The sequence below is a fragment of the Jaculus jaculus genome, chromosome 3, assembly GCF_020740685.1.
Source record: "Jaculus jaculus isolate mJacJac1 chromosome 3, mJacJac1.mat.Y.cur, whole genome shotgun sequence".
NCBI lineage: Eukaryota > Metazoa > Chordata > Mammalia > Rodentia > Dipodidae > Jaculus > Jaculus jaculus.
Window position 1 is genome coordinate 170,484,925 of NC_059104.1, and position 13,043 is coordinate 170,497,967.

The 13,043-nt window shown below is 48.1% G+C and overlaps 1 protein-coding gene across 1 annotated transcript in view; it reads left to right on the top strand.

The window, feature by feature from the left end:
• Window positions 1-13,043, top strand: part of Clpb (caseinolytic mitochondrial matrix peptidase chaperone subunit B) — a 145,383-nt gene that overhangs the window by 105,932 nt on the left and 26,408 nt on the right. Inside the window, exon 6 of the mRNA XM_045145897.1 lies at window positions 6,258-6,355. Coding sequence (XP_045001832.1) covers window positions 6,258-6,355 — 98 coding nt within the window. The remainder of the gene's footprint in view (window positions 1-6,257; window positions 6,356-13,043) is intronic.

Consider the following 13,043-nt stretch of genomic DNA (forward strand, 5'->3'; position numbering starts at 1 on the left):
CCAACCCACTGTGAGAAACTCTAGTATCTTGGCCTTGGAGCATATGAGCACATTGGAAGGGGAAATTTGATTTTTTTTTTTTTCCTCTCCCTCTTTGAGGCATCAGGCCCAAAATAAGTAGCAGTTTGTGCAAGGAAAAGCAGGCCTGGCTTTTTTATTTTTTCAAGGGAGAGCTGCAGAGATGGCTTAATGGTTAAAGACACTTGCTTACACAACCAAAGAACCAAGGTTCGATTCCCTGGTACCCATGTTAAGCCAAATGCACAAAGTGGCACATGGGTCAGGAGTTTGTTTGCAGTGGCTAGAGGTCCTGGCACTCATATCCCTCTCTCCCTCCCTTTCTCTCTCTCTCTCATAAATAAGTGAATAAATAAATAAATAAAAACTTGTATTATATAAAATTTCAAACATATATGAAAGCAAATAGTATAATAAATCTCTTCTTAAATCCCAGTTTTACTGTTTATCTGCTGTATGACCATAGGTAAATTACTTCAGGTCTTTGAGCCTCTGTTTCCTCTTGGATGATGAATTATTCAGACACTGTATATAAAGACAGTGTACCAACAAATGTTAGCTTGTCTCCTTTCTCTTGCTTTATTGCCAGTCTCAGGCTATCTGTAAAATAGAAAAATAATAATAATAATACCTTATTGCTTTGTTCACCAAATTAAATCCACATATATGTAGCCAGCAGAAGATAAGGCATGTGAGAGATACCTCATAAATATTCTTGGTTGCATATCTGCAAGCACATATGGCCTTGTTTGTACATGTGTCAAGCGTGGCCAGTGGTGTGGTTCATGGAAAACCCTTAGGATAAGCTACCTGGAGAGCAGGGCTCCGCTGCTCTTCCGCTTCTGCCTCCTGTGTCACTTTCAACAACCTCAGCCTTGGAGAATTCAGAGGAGATTCAGCCAGTTTCCGACCTGAGGAACTATGTAGGCTAGACCAAGCTAAGGCAGGCCAAGACCAGCAGAGTGAATAGAAGGAAAACAGGAGCCCAGAGGGGAGAACACGGGTCACTGGGCCTTGAGGACTGAGTAGGATCTAGATAGTCTGGGGACAAGGGCAGGGCTCTGGACAGGAGTGTCCCAGATGCCAGCCAGCATGGGGTGAATGTGACCATAAGAAAGCTACACCGCTTCTCTGATGTGACCATTGCTTTTCTGAACACTTCCTTGATGGGACACTCAGACCAAGACTAGTCTCCATTGATATCTCTGCTCATGGGAAGAATTTCTCCTAAAAAAAGTAAAAATAAAAATAATTCTCCTAATAAGAGCCCATAACCAGGTGGACGGATCATGGAAAGCACAATGAACGAGCAGAGGAGCTAGCAGAAAACGTGGAAGGGTGCAGTAGATGGAAGCACCTTAGAGATTGCTGTCCACCTGCATAATTTTTTCCTCCAGTCTTTTTTTTTGGGGGGGGGGTGTTGGGCAGTTAGAGGTAGGGCTTCACTGTAGCTCAGGAGCCCAGGCTGACCTGGAATTCACTATGTTGTCTCATGCTGGCCTCGAACTCACAGTGATCCTCCTACCTCAGCCTCCTGAGTTCTGGGATTAAAGGCATGCACCACCAGGCCTGGCCATTTTTGGCAGTCCTTTCACAGATAGCAGTCATCACCTGCAGAGAAGTAAAGCCAGTGGCCTGGGTCACCCAGCAGGCTTGCGGCACTCCTCACACAGCCGGATCTCCTGCTCCTTTACAGGGCGCTCATGAGGGGTGTGGGGTGGGTCACAAGACAAGCAGTGTAGTCATAGCTGGGGCCAGTGAACATGTCAGAATTACTGACAGTAGTGGCCTAACATATCTGTGTCACACATTGACTATTATTCAGGCCTTCCTGTACACATTCTCCTTGCATTCACAGAAGTGGGCAAAGGCTAGACCAGGGTAGTGTCCAGGGAGGGGGAAATGACAAGCTCCTCCCACCCCACCCCGTTTAGGAGCTTTTCCTACCAGCCTGGAGGAGCTCCCAGTCCCACCATCACCCTAAACTCGCTTCTTTCCCCAGGAAGAGCAGGTGGGCCTCTCTCCAGCTCTTTCTTCTCCACTTCTCACCCACAGAGAAGTAGTACAGGCAGAGAGAAGCCTGGGTCCAGCAAAGAGTCTAGGGACTCTGGCCCACAAGGACAAAAGACTTGTGACCCCAGAGATGACACTGGGGAGAATATGATTCATTTATTTGGCAAATACCGAACATCTGTGCTGCTGGGTAGCCAGGCGATGTGAGTGTCCTTAAGTCCCTGACTGCTCAGGCCCTCAGTCTTCCTAGGACGGCTTTAATGCAGACAAATCCCTGCCAGGTGATAGGCAGAAGGTCTGTGGGAGCCCAGAGGAGGCCCCTTGCTTGTGTTAGGTTCTCTAAGCGGTTTGCCCTAGCCCCAGCCAGGGGGAAGGCTTCCTAAAAGAGAAGCCCATCTGTCTTAAAAGATGAACGAGTGTTTGCAGGAGACCAAGATGCTTGAAGAGGGGTCAGTAAGAGAGTTTGGGGCTCATATTGTAAGGTATCTGCACACAGATTGCGAATTGAGAAGCCCTTTGGAGGGCCATGTCTTGAGGCTGCATATTGTAGGCAGTCAAGGGAGCCAGGGACCACCTGTTCCAGATGTGGTGGAGGTAGGAACTTCTTAGGAAGTGGCAGAGCTTACATTGAGGTCTCATTGTGTCACATCAGAGGCCGGCATGGGACCTAAGAGCAGTGACTCAGCGAGGCCTCCTCTCCCACCAACACCCCCTCCACTGTCCTTAGCCTATCTTGGGTGAGGACACCCCAGCCAGCTACAATGGCACCATGACCACCACCCCCCCCGCCCTACTTCTGGGCCTGATCCCTATTGACAGGTCCCCCAGAATCTGAAGGAATTCAAGACAAATGGTTAAGAGGATGGAGTTAATAAAATTTGAAAAATTGAGGCCTGTCACTCCACTAAACTTTTTTCAATACCACTGACAGAAACATATTTCCCCAATGAGTGACCTTCCACAGCTGTAGCGGGCAGGCGCAGCCGCAGCCGCGCTGCCAGGAAGCCAGGCTGCTATTTATCAAATATGATAAGCTGGGACAACTAATCTGAAGCGGGAGAAGAGGGAGGGGTCCCGCGCCACACTGCCTGGGGTGCTCCAGGTGTTTGCCCGGACCCCCGACAGCCGGTGGGAGGTGACGGATGGCCTGCGATTAGCACCCCCACCTCTGTCCAGCCCTCTCACTTGCTCCCAGAGGCCTGGCCCTCTAGACCAGCTGCTTGGCCCTGAGGGGCCCTGGGTGGGAGGCAAGGGGAGGTCAGGCCAGGGCACAGACCATCCCGATGCCCCCGGAGAGGGCAGCCGGGTGAGGCCCAGCGTGGTTATTTATTGGAGTGTAATGGTTTGTGGCCATTGGTCGTGGAGGTGAAATCGATCAGTGGTAGAAGTCAGGTTCTATCAATTATTACAGCAATTAGTCAAGTCGGAGGGAGGGTATGGGTTGTGGGGTAGTAATATTGGATGGACATTATCCAGGTGCCCCCACCTCAGCCTTCCCAAAGTGGGGGCAGGCATGCTGCCCTGGGGCTCCGGAACCATGGCAAGCCCAGCTGGCTTCCCCCAGTGCAGTGGCCTGACCCGAGAGCCTCCTGGGTTGGAGCCAGGCCCATTGCTGCTATAAAAGGAAGCCCCTATGCTGGCTGGCCCAGGTGCAGAAACGGCCTACCTGTCCCTGTCCCATCCTTTATGAGAAGTGACATGACTCCTACTAGAAATTACTCAGTGGCCAATGTTTATGGCACACATTTTTCATTCTGTAAGCAAATATAGATCAGTGACAGCACTTGTTTGAAGCAGCTAATCTCACCCTGTTCTTTCTTGTACCATCTTCCTCACTCCTCTCCCCCTCCTCACTTCCTCCTGTCTTCCTGCCCATTTCTCCTCCCCGCTATTTTCTCTCCCTTCTGGAAGTCTCTCTACCCCCCTTCCACGTAGCACATGTGTTGTAGCAGAGGTGCCCTTGAGGCTGCCTGAGAAAGGAAAGGCCTTTCCTCCCCTCCTCGAGCTCACTGTGGTCCTCCTACCTCTGCCTCCCAAGTGCTGGGATTGAAGACGTGTGCCGGCCTCCAAAAGTTTAATTTTGCAGTATGAACTATATCTTGTGTGTGTGTGCACATGTGCACGTGCATGCACCTGTGTTCATTCACGTGTGTGTGAGAGAGAGGGAGAGAGGGTGCACGTGTGCCGCAGTACATACGTAGAAGTCAGAGGCAGGTGTCAGTCCACACCCCTCCGCCTTGTTTGAGGCGGGGTCTGTCACTCACCACTGTTTGCCGAGCTCACTGGCTCACGATCTTCCCGAGGATTCTCCTGCCTCCATGCCCGCCTCGCCATAGGCACGTTGGGAGACTTGTAGGCACCTGTGCTAGTGCGTCCAGTGTTCGTGGATTCTAAGGGTCCAAACTCAGGTCCTCAGGCCTGCACAGCGAGCACTTTACCACCGAGCCGTCTCCACGGCCTGTGAATTATACCTTCATAAAAATATTAATATTTTGTACTAAGTTCCTGATAGGAAATAGGATCATGTATGAAAATAATAATTTTTTCTTATTGGTAATAAAAGTTTCCTTTACCTGAATTGTAATTCCTATTCCCTGCCCCTCCCCCCTTCTCCTCCCACTCCAAATAGCCACATGCAAGTGTTTAATAAATATTTACTATTATGTGAAATTTATAGGGTTCATTTAAGAAGAGTTTCAGTGGGGAGAATTTTATAGATAATACAAATGTTTCCGCAGACTGATTTAGAAACACTGAATTTATGTTCTGTCAGCAGACAGTGGTCAGGCGCCCACCCTGAGCCAGACCTTGTGCTGAATAGGTCCTAGCCAGCTCATTAAGTTCCTGTGGCAGGGACTGTGTTTATGTTTCAGTTAACACATATATGGAGCATCTGTGTTTTTGTTGTTGTTGTTGTTTGTTTTTTAGGGTTTTTTTTTTACTTATTTTATTTTTGTTTTTGTTTTTTCAAGGTAGGGTCTCACTTTAGCCCAGGCTGACCTGGAATTCACTATGTTGTCTCAGGGTGGCCTCGAACTCACAGCAGTCCTCCTGCCTCTGCCTCCAAGTGCTGGGATTAAAGGCATGTGCTGCCACGCCTGGCTTGTTTTGTTTTCGTTTTGTTTGGTTGGTTTTTTTGTTGTTGTTGTTTTTGTTAGAGAGAGAGAGAATGGGCATACCAGGCCCTCCAGCCAGTGCAGATGAACTCCAGACTCACGTGCCACCTTGTGCATCTGGCTTATGTGGGGACTAGGGATTCGAACCTCGCTCCTAAGGCTCTCCAAGCAAGCACCTTAACCACTAAGCCATCTCTCCAGCCCTAAACAATTATCTTTTTTAAAAAAAATTATGTACAAGCATCTGTTACATGCATGGCTCAGCCTGCTTGGTTCCTGTCTGGAGTGCTGAGAGACGTGCTGTGGGGCTGAGCCAAGTCTGGCTTCCACGTGCTCAGGTCCCACTCCCCTAGAGGTGGTAGGATGGAACTGAACAGCTGCATTGAGTTGCTCAGAGCCGGACCTCGAGGAGAGAGTCTGACAGCACTGCGGGTCAGAGGACCCTCTCCTGATTGCACAAAGGAGACCCTTGTTCCGGCTCCTCTGCAGCAGGTAACTTTTTTCTCATACTCAGAAGCCCTTTCTCCTACAGTCACAGAAGCTGATGGTCAGAGGAAGTGCTTACACATGCACAGCCTCACCAACAGCTAGCTGCAGGCAGCGGCTGTGATGCCCACACCCTCCAGAGAACACAGCGCACTGGCTCGGAGGAAATGCCCGGATGTAGGGTGACACAAAGGAGGGTGAGGAGCAGAGAAGCTTTGACTGCTGCTTAGGTTGTACTCCGCGTTAGAAGGGCAGGGACCCTTTGCTCTGGCTTCGTCAGCGAATGTTCATTTGTACACAGATATGTCGGGAGCTGTGGGCATTCTAATGAATGTGTGTTGGGTATATGAAGCTGTGTATTTATTTGGTAATTTTTAGTAGCATGTTCCGCTGTGTATATTTGTATATGCACAACACATCTGCATGTGTGTGTGCACGTGCAGGACCCCTGTCCCAGCCCCCTGACTTCTGGCCAAGCGATATCCTGCTCCTCTGTCATCTTGTACATTTCCATGGGGTACCTGCATACTGAAATTGAGGTCCCAAGCCATCTAGAAGTGAAGGCTTAAAGTCTCACTAACCATGTCTACAGCGCCTGACCATTTATCCTCCTCTTCCTGCCAGGAGCCAATCCCCTGCAGAGGAATGAAATGGGACACACCCCCTTGGATTATGCCCGAGAAGGGGAGGTGATGAAGCTTCTGAGGACCTCCGAGTCCAAGGTGAGTCTCAGAGACAGGAGGCTGCCCATGAGCACCCCCTGCATCACTGAACCTTCCACACCAAGTACGTGCTTTGTAGCCTTCAACTCGTCATGCTTCTGTCTTGGCCTCCTAAGTGCTGGGATTATGTGTGCACCACCAAGCCAGGCTCCATGAATAAGTTTTGTGTGTTTAAATATAAACATCCAATACCCGTCTCATCAAGAATGGAGAGCTGTGCCTGTGACGACTAGGAAGAGGGACAGGCCCAAGCCACTTGTGGCTCTGAGCACCTAACCTTCAAATTCGTTTCTTTAAAATTTTTTACTTTATTTATTTGAGAGAGAAAGAAAGAAAGAAAGGAAGGAAGGAAGGAAGGAAGGAAGGAAGGAAGGGAAAGGGAGGAAGGAAGGAAGGAAGGAAGGAAGGGAGGAAGGAAGGGGCTGATAGAGAGAGAATGGACACACCAGGGCCTCCAGCCACTGTGAACGAACACCAGATGCGTGCACCACCTTGTGCATCCAGCTTTCCATGGGTCTTGGGTCCTTTGGCTTTGCAGGCAAGCACCTAAACCACTAAAACCTATTTCTCTCCCTATAATCTCTCCAGCCCTATTTCCATTTTTGAAGTGATGGCCCCTCAGCTTCTTTTCTGAGGGACTAACCAGTGTAATCTGGTGCTCTCAGGGCTTCACATTCCCTGAAGCCTCCTCCATCCTCCTTTGCCATCATCACTCCTTCAGGAAGAGATCCTGCACTTTTCCCCTCCACTGCATGCCAGAGCCTGGTACAGAGCTGAGTTAAAAACAGCCCCATGTGATTGTCCCAACCAATTTTTTTGTTTTTGTTTTTATAATAAATTTATTTTATTTATTTGAGAGAAAGAAAGGGTGATAGGGAGAATGGTTGCGCCAGGGCCTTTAGCGGCTGTAAACGAACTCCAGATGCATGTGCCCCCTTGTATATCTGGCTTACATGGGTCCTGAGGAGTTGAACCTGGGTTATTTGGCTTTGCAAGCAACTGCTAAGCCATCTGTCCAGCCCAGGGAGACATTTTCTTCAGTGCTATAACTACTGGTAATTTGTCCATGCTCTTGTAAACAACCCTAATGAAACTTATTTGGTCACCAAAAAAACCACCTATATGAAAGTAGAACATGTTGAGGAGAGGAAGGACGTCAGGAGTAAGAGGGGGTTAGAGAGGGCAATGGGGACGAATAAGATCAAAATCTATTATGTGCATGTAGGAAAATATGATGAAACCTGTTGTTATGTACATCAATATATGCTAAGAAAACTGAAACTAATGCACTTGACCACAGGGTTGTATAGGAGGTTCTGTATTGGGCCGGGAGTACCCAGCTTCTGGTCCATCATCTTTCACTCTTTCCAGCATCCAGGAGTCTCTTATCTAGACCAGTTAAAGTGCCTTGAGATAATTCAGTGTGGCAGGTCCCACCTAGTGGCAGATATTCTCCCTGTTTTTATCCAGAACATGTAGCTCAGTGGACTGAGACAGAAGAGGCTTGGGTTTGAACCCAGCTCCAGTGGTCTGCCTGTTGGACTTTGGGCAAGCACTTTCCTCACTGTAGCTCAGTTGTCCTCTGTGGAATAAGATCACTGAACTAGGTGGTTTCTGAGGTTGTGTTCGATGTGCAGCTGGGTGTCAGTCAGAAGAAGCTAGGTTGTCCTGCTGTCACAGTGCAGTACTGCAGTGGTCTAAACAACAGATTTATTTTCAAGACACTGTGTGTGCATGGGCGTACCAGGGTCCTTTGCCACTGCCAACAAACTCCACATACAGAGGCCCTTGGTGCATCTGGCTTTATGTGAGTACTTGGGACTCGAACTCAAGCCCGCAGGCTCTGCTTGCCATAGGCACTCAGATCCCAGCTGGCAGAGCCACTTGCCCTGCCACACATACACACTAATGTTGCTGGTTGCTTGCCAGAGGACAGGAGCACTCTGCAGCGGGCACTTCCTTCCAAGTGGACTAGCCATCGAATGCAGCCCAGCACAAAACCGTAAGCTTTCTTAAAACATGCGATTGATTGATTTATTTACTTATTTATTTGCAAGCAGAGAAAGATAGAGAAGAGAGACAGAGAGAACGGGCATGCCAGGGCTTCTAGCCACTGCAAACAAACCTCACATGTAGGCACCACTTTGTGGATGGCTTTACATGGGTACTGGGGAATCAACCTTGGGTTATCAGGCTTTGCAGGCAAGTTCCTTAACCTCTAAACCATCTTTCCAGCCAGAGATTTTTTTTTATTTTTTTTTTGTAACTCAGCTGCATGTTCTTGAGCATGACTTTTTTGTTTATTTGTCTGTTGTTGTTTTTTGAGGCAAGCCCAACAGACTGGCCTTTTTTTATGCAAGAGAGAGAGAGCGCACCAGCAAGCGCACACCACCGTCTCCAGCCACTGTAATTGTAATTGCACTCCTGATGCATGCACCACCTTGTGTGCATGTGCAACCTTGCACACTTGTATCACCTTGTGCACCTGGCTTATGTGGGACCTGGAGAGTCGAACATGGGTTCTTAGGCTTCGCAGGCAAGTGCCTTAACAACTAAGCCATCTCTCCAGCCCAAGCATGACCTTTATAGATGGCAGTATTGTGTCACAAAAAGCCGAAGGGTGAAGTAGCACAGTTGGTTTAGAAGTTGCCTTCACCAAGTCCAACAACGCCTGAAGCCCAGCAGCACGCAAACCGAGCATGGTGGCACACACCTGTAATCGCAACACGCGAGAGATCCACACAGGAGAGCCAGAAGTTCAAGGTCATCCTCGGCCACACTGTGATTTTGAGGCATCCTGGGCTACATGAGACTCTCTCTGAAAAGGCCAGGTTGGTGGTTCACATCTATAACCCTAGCCTTTGGGAAGTGGAAGTTTTGTTGCAAGTTCAAGCCCTACCTGATCTGCACAGCAAACCAAAAAGTAACTAATAAATCAAGCAGCATCAGAATGTTGGGGGACTGGTGAAGTGCCCGAGGTTAAGAGTGCTTGCTGCATAAGCATCAGGTCCTGGATTCAGCTCCCAGCACTCACATAAAAATTGGACCTGGTCACGCGTGCCTGTGACCCCAGCACTGCCAGGGCAGGGGACAGGAGGAGCACTGGGCGCCCTGGTCAGCCAGTCTTCCTAAACAAGGGAGAGCTCCAGGCTCAGTGAGAAACAGGAAAATAAGGCTGAAAAGTGTTATCTTCCTCTGGCTTCTGCTTGCACGTGTACACGCACACACACGCGTTAGACATGCCTGCAAAGGTCTTAATCTGCAGTGAATGCTGAGTCTTGAAGTAGAACCCTTTACTTCTCACACTCATTGGCCAGAACTAATTCTATGATCCCATCAAATCCAATCACAAGGGGGCCAAGAGCAGGTTTCCCACCATGAGCCTAGGAAGGGAGATCAGAAGGTATATGGTGATCAGCATCAACCATATAGTTTGTTCCCTGATGTGTCTAGTGACTTTTTTTTTTTTTTTTTTTACTGTGTAGTCTCAGGCTGACCTTGAACTTACAGCAGTCCTCCTTCCTTGGCCTCCAGAGTGCTGGGATTAGAGGCGTGCACCACCATTCCCAACTCAATTTTTTTTTTTTTAATTTTATTCTTCCTCTTAAAATGTGTCACCCTCAGAATTACTGTCATCTCATGTGACTTGAATGAGTTTCTCCTCCCTGCTGGTTCTCTGGTTCTCAGCATTCCCTAGGCCTAACTCTTCCACACCTGAGAACCTGAGAAGACCCAGAGAGGGAGAGGCCCAGCCACCGTCATGAGTTCCTCACCTGCATCCCAAGAGGCAGGCACTCGGAGCCCCAGTACCCAGAGACTGGCAGGTGCCTTTGAAGAGGCACAGGAGTTTGGGAGGTGGGCTCCAGGAAAGTAAGGCTTACCCAGCTCCTGGCAGAACGTGCGACAATGAACTTTACAGTGGGATTAGCCAGAGTCTCACTTTCAACAGCTTCATTTCATGTAGAGTTTAATACTTAACACATAGGCCATTTTTGTGTCCTAACTAAGAAACAAGAGAGAGGTAGAAATATATTTCTGTGCATGTGATGGCAGATAAAACAAAAATATGGGGCGCTATCCCATGATGAATATTCAGCTGAGGGGGACGTGCGCATGGCAGCCGGCATCGTCTCTCCCGGTCCTCCACCGAGACTCGCGAGGAATTTATTGCTCGTTTTAATCACACCCAGAGAATGAATTGGCAGGAATATTAGGCTGATAGGCCTATCCTATATATTTTATTTGCATATCCCAGTGACAGCATCACAAGCACAATTCCTCTCTCTATATATTTTCATTTGCTTCAGGGTAGCTGGGGATGTTACGCTCCCGTGGGCCCATATTCCAGGCTGAGAGCCTGGGTGCTCCCACCAGAGCAGAGCGAGAGGTGCGGGCAAGGAGGATGGAGGGCCATGTCCTTCCTCCCCCTCCCACTGTGCTCAGCGTTCCCACACATCCTGCCGCGCACTGAGCACAGATACCTGCTTACCTGGCCCTGGCCTCCTGTGAACAGATACAGTGCTAAGTGTTTTACAGAAACAAGTTTCCTCTTTTTTTTTTTTTTTTAATTTTTATTTATTTATTTATTTGAGAGTGACAGACACAGAGAGAAAGACAGATAGAGGGAGAGAGAAAGAATGGGCGCGCCAGGGCTTCCAGCCTCTGCAAACGAACTCCAGACGCATGCGCCCCCTTGTGCGTCTGGCTAACGTGGGACCTGAGGAGGTGAGCCTCGAACGGGGGTCCTTAGGCTTCACAGGCAAGTGCTTAACCGCTAAGCCATCTCTCCAGCCCAAGTTTCCTCTTTTTGAGAAAATAGCTCATTTGACTTGTCTTTAAGCATTAGGGCCTGAGTTCAGTCCCCGGAACCCACACAAAAATAGTAGGCATTGGACTGCAGAGATGACTTAGTGGTTAAGGTGTTTGCCTGTGAAGCCTAAGGACCCAGGTTCAGCTCCCCAGGACCCACATAATCCAGATGCACAAGGTGGGGCATGCGTCTGGAGTTAGTTTGCAGTGGCTAGAGGTCCTGACACACCCATTCTCTCTCTCTCTCTCTCTCTCTCAAATAAATGACATATTTTTAAAATATTTTATTTTTATTTATTTGAGAGCGGGAAAGAAGCAGAGCAAGAGAGAGAGAATGGATGCACCAGTGCTTCCAGCCCCTGCAAATGAACTCTAGAAGCATGTGCCACCTTGTGCATCTGGCTTACGTGGGTCCTGGGGAATCCAACTGAGGTCCTGTAGCTTTACAGGCAAGCACCTTAACAGCTTAGCCATCTCTCCAGCATGTGTGTGTGTGTGTATAAAACTTTTTTTTTCCTCTGAGGTATGGTCTCACTCTAGCTCAGGCTGACCCTGAATTCACTATGTAGTTTCAGGGTGTCCTTGAACCCATGGCGATCCTCCTACCTCTGTCTCCCAAGTGCTGGGATTAAAGGCATGCACCACCATGCCTGGCCATAAAATATTTTTTAAAATACTAGGCATGGTGGCACACACCTGTAATCCAGCTCTAGGAAAGCCAAAACAGGATCGCCAGTGCTTGCTGGCCAGCCACTTTCGCCTAATTGGTGAACTCCACGTCAGTGAGAGACACTCTTCTCCATAGCCAAGCACCCACGTACATATATATGAACATGCATCCATGCATGCACACACATGCACACTTTGTGTTGAAATATACTTGTATAAGCCACACATCAGAAATGTACTGTTTGTTATGTTTTCACAAATGAAACACACCTAATCAAGAAATACTGCCAGGCATGATGGCACACACCTTTAATCCCAGCACTCAGGAGGCAGAGGTAGGAGGATCACCAAGAGTTCGAGCCACCCTGAGACTGCATAGTGAATTCCAGGTCAGTCTGAGCTAGAGCAAGACCCTTCCTCAAAAACTTAAAAAAAAAAAAAAAAAAAAAAAGGAAAAGAAGGAGGAAGAAATATTACTAGAGGGATGGCTCAGCCATTAAGGCACTTGCCTGCAAAGCCTGACAAACCCAGGTTTGATTCCCCAGTGCCCATGTAAAGTCAGATACACAGTATGTGGCCCATGCACGTGTAGTTTGTTTGCAGCAGCTAGAGGCCCTGGCATGCCCGTATTGTTTATTCTCTCTCTCTTTGCAAATAAATAAATCATATTCAAAAAACATAAATACTACCACAAGCCTTCAGAAGTCCATCTTGCTCTCCTCTGTCACTGCCCATTCCCCAAGGAGAGAGGAACCTCAGCCTGGCTTTTTACTTTTGCTTAATTTTAGAAACATACAATGAATTCTTGTAAACTTTCACCAGATCTCAGCTGTTAACATTTTATCACAGTTGTTTTATTATCTGGATAAACATAAATAATACATATACAAATATTTTCTGAATCATTTTAGAGTAAATTATACATTTGTTTCTTTATTCCCACGTATTTCCTGAAAAACGTGGGCATGTTTTTGTTCTGTCTGCTTGCCTTGCTGGGGTGGACCCAGGGCCTCTGAGACTTGCTCTACTACTGAGCTACACCCTCAGCCCACATTTTCTTACCAAATGTCATCAAAATCAGGGCACTAACCCTGAGACTACATGGTGAATTCCAGGTCAGCCTAGGCTGGAGCTGGCTACCTCAAAAAAAAAAAAAAAAGGAGCCGGGCGTGGTGGCGCACGCCTTTAATCCCAGCACTCTGGAGGCAGA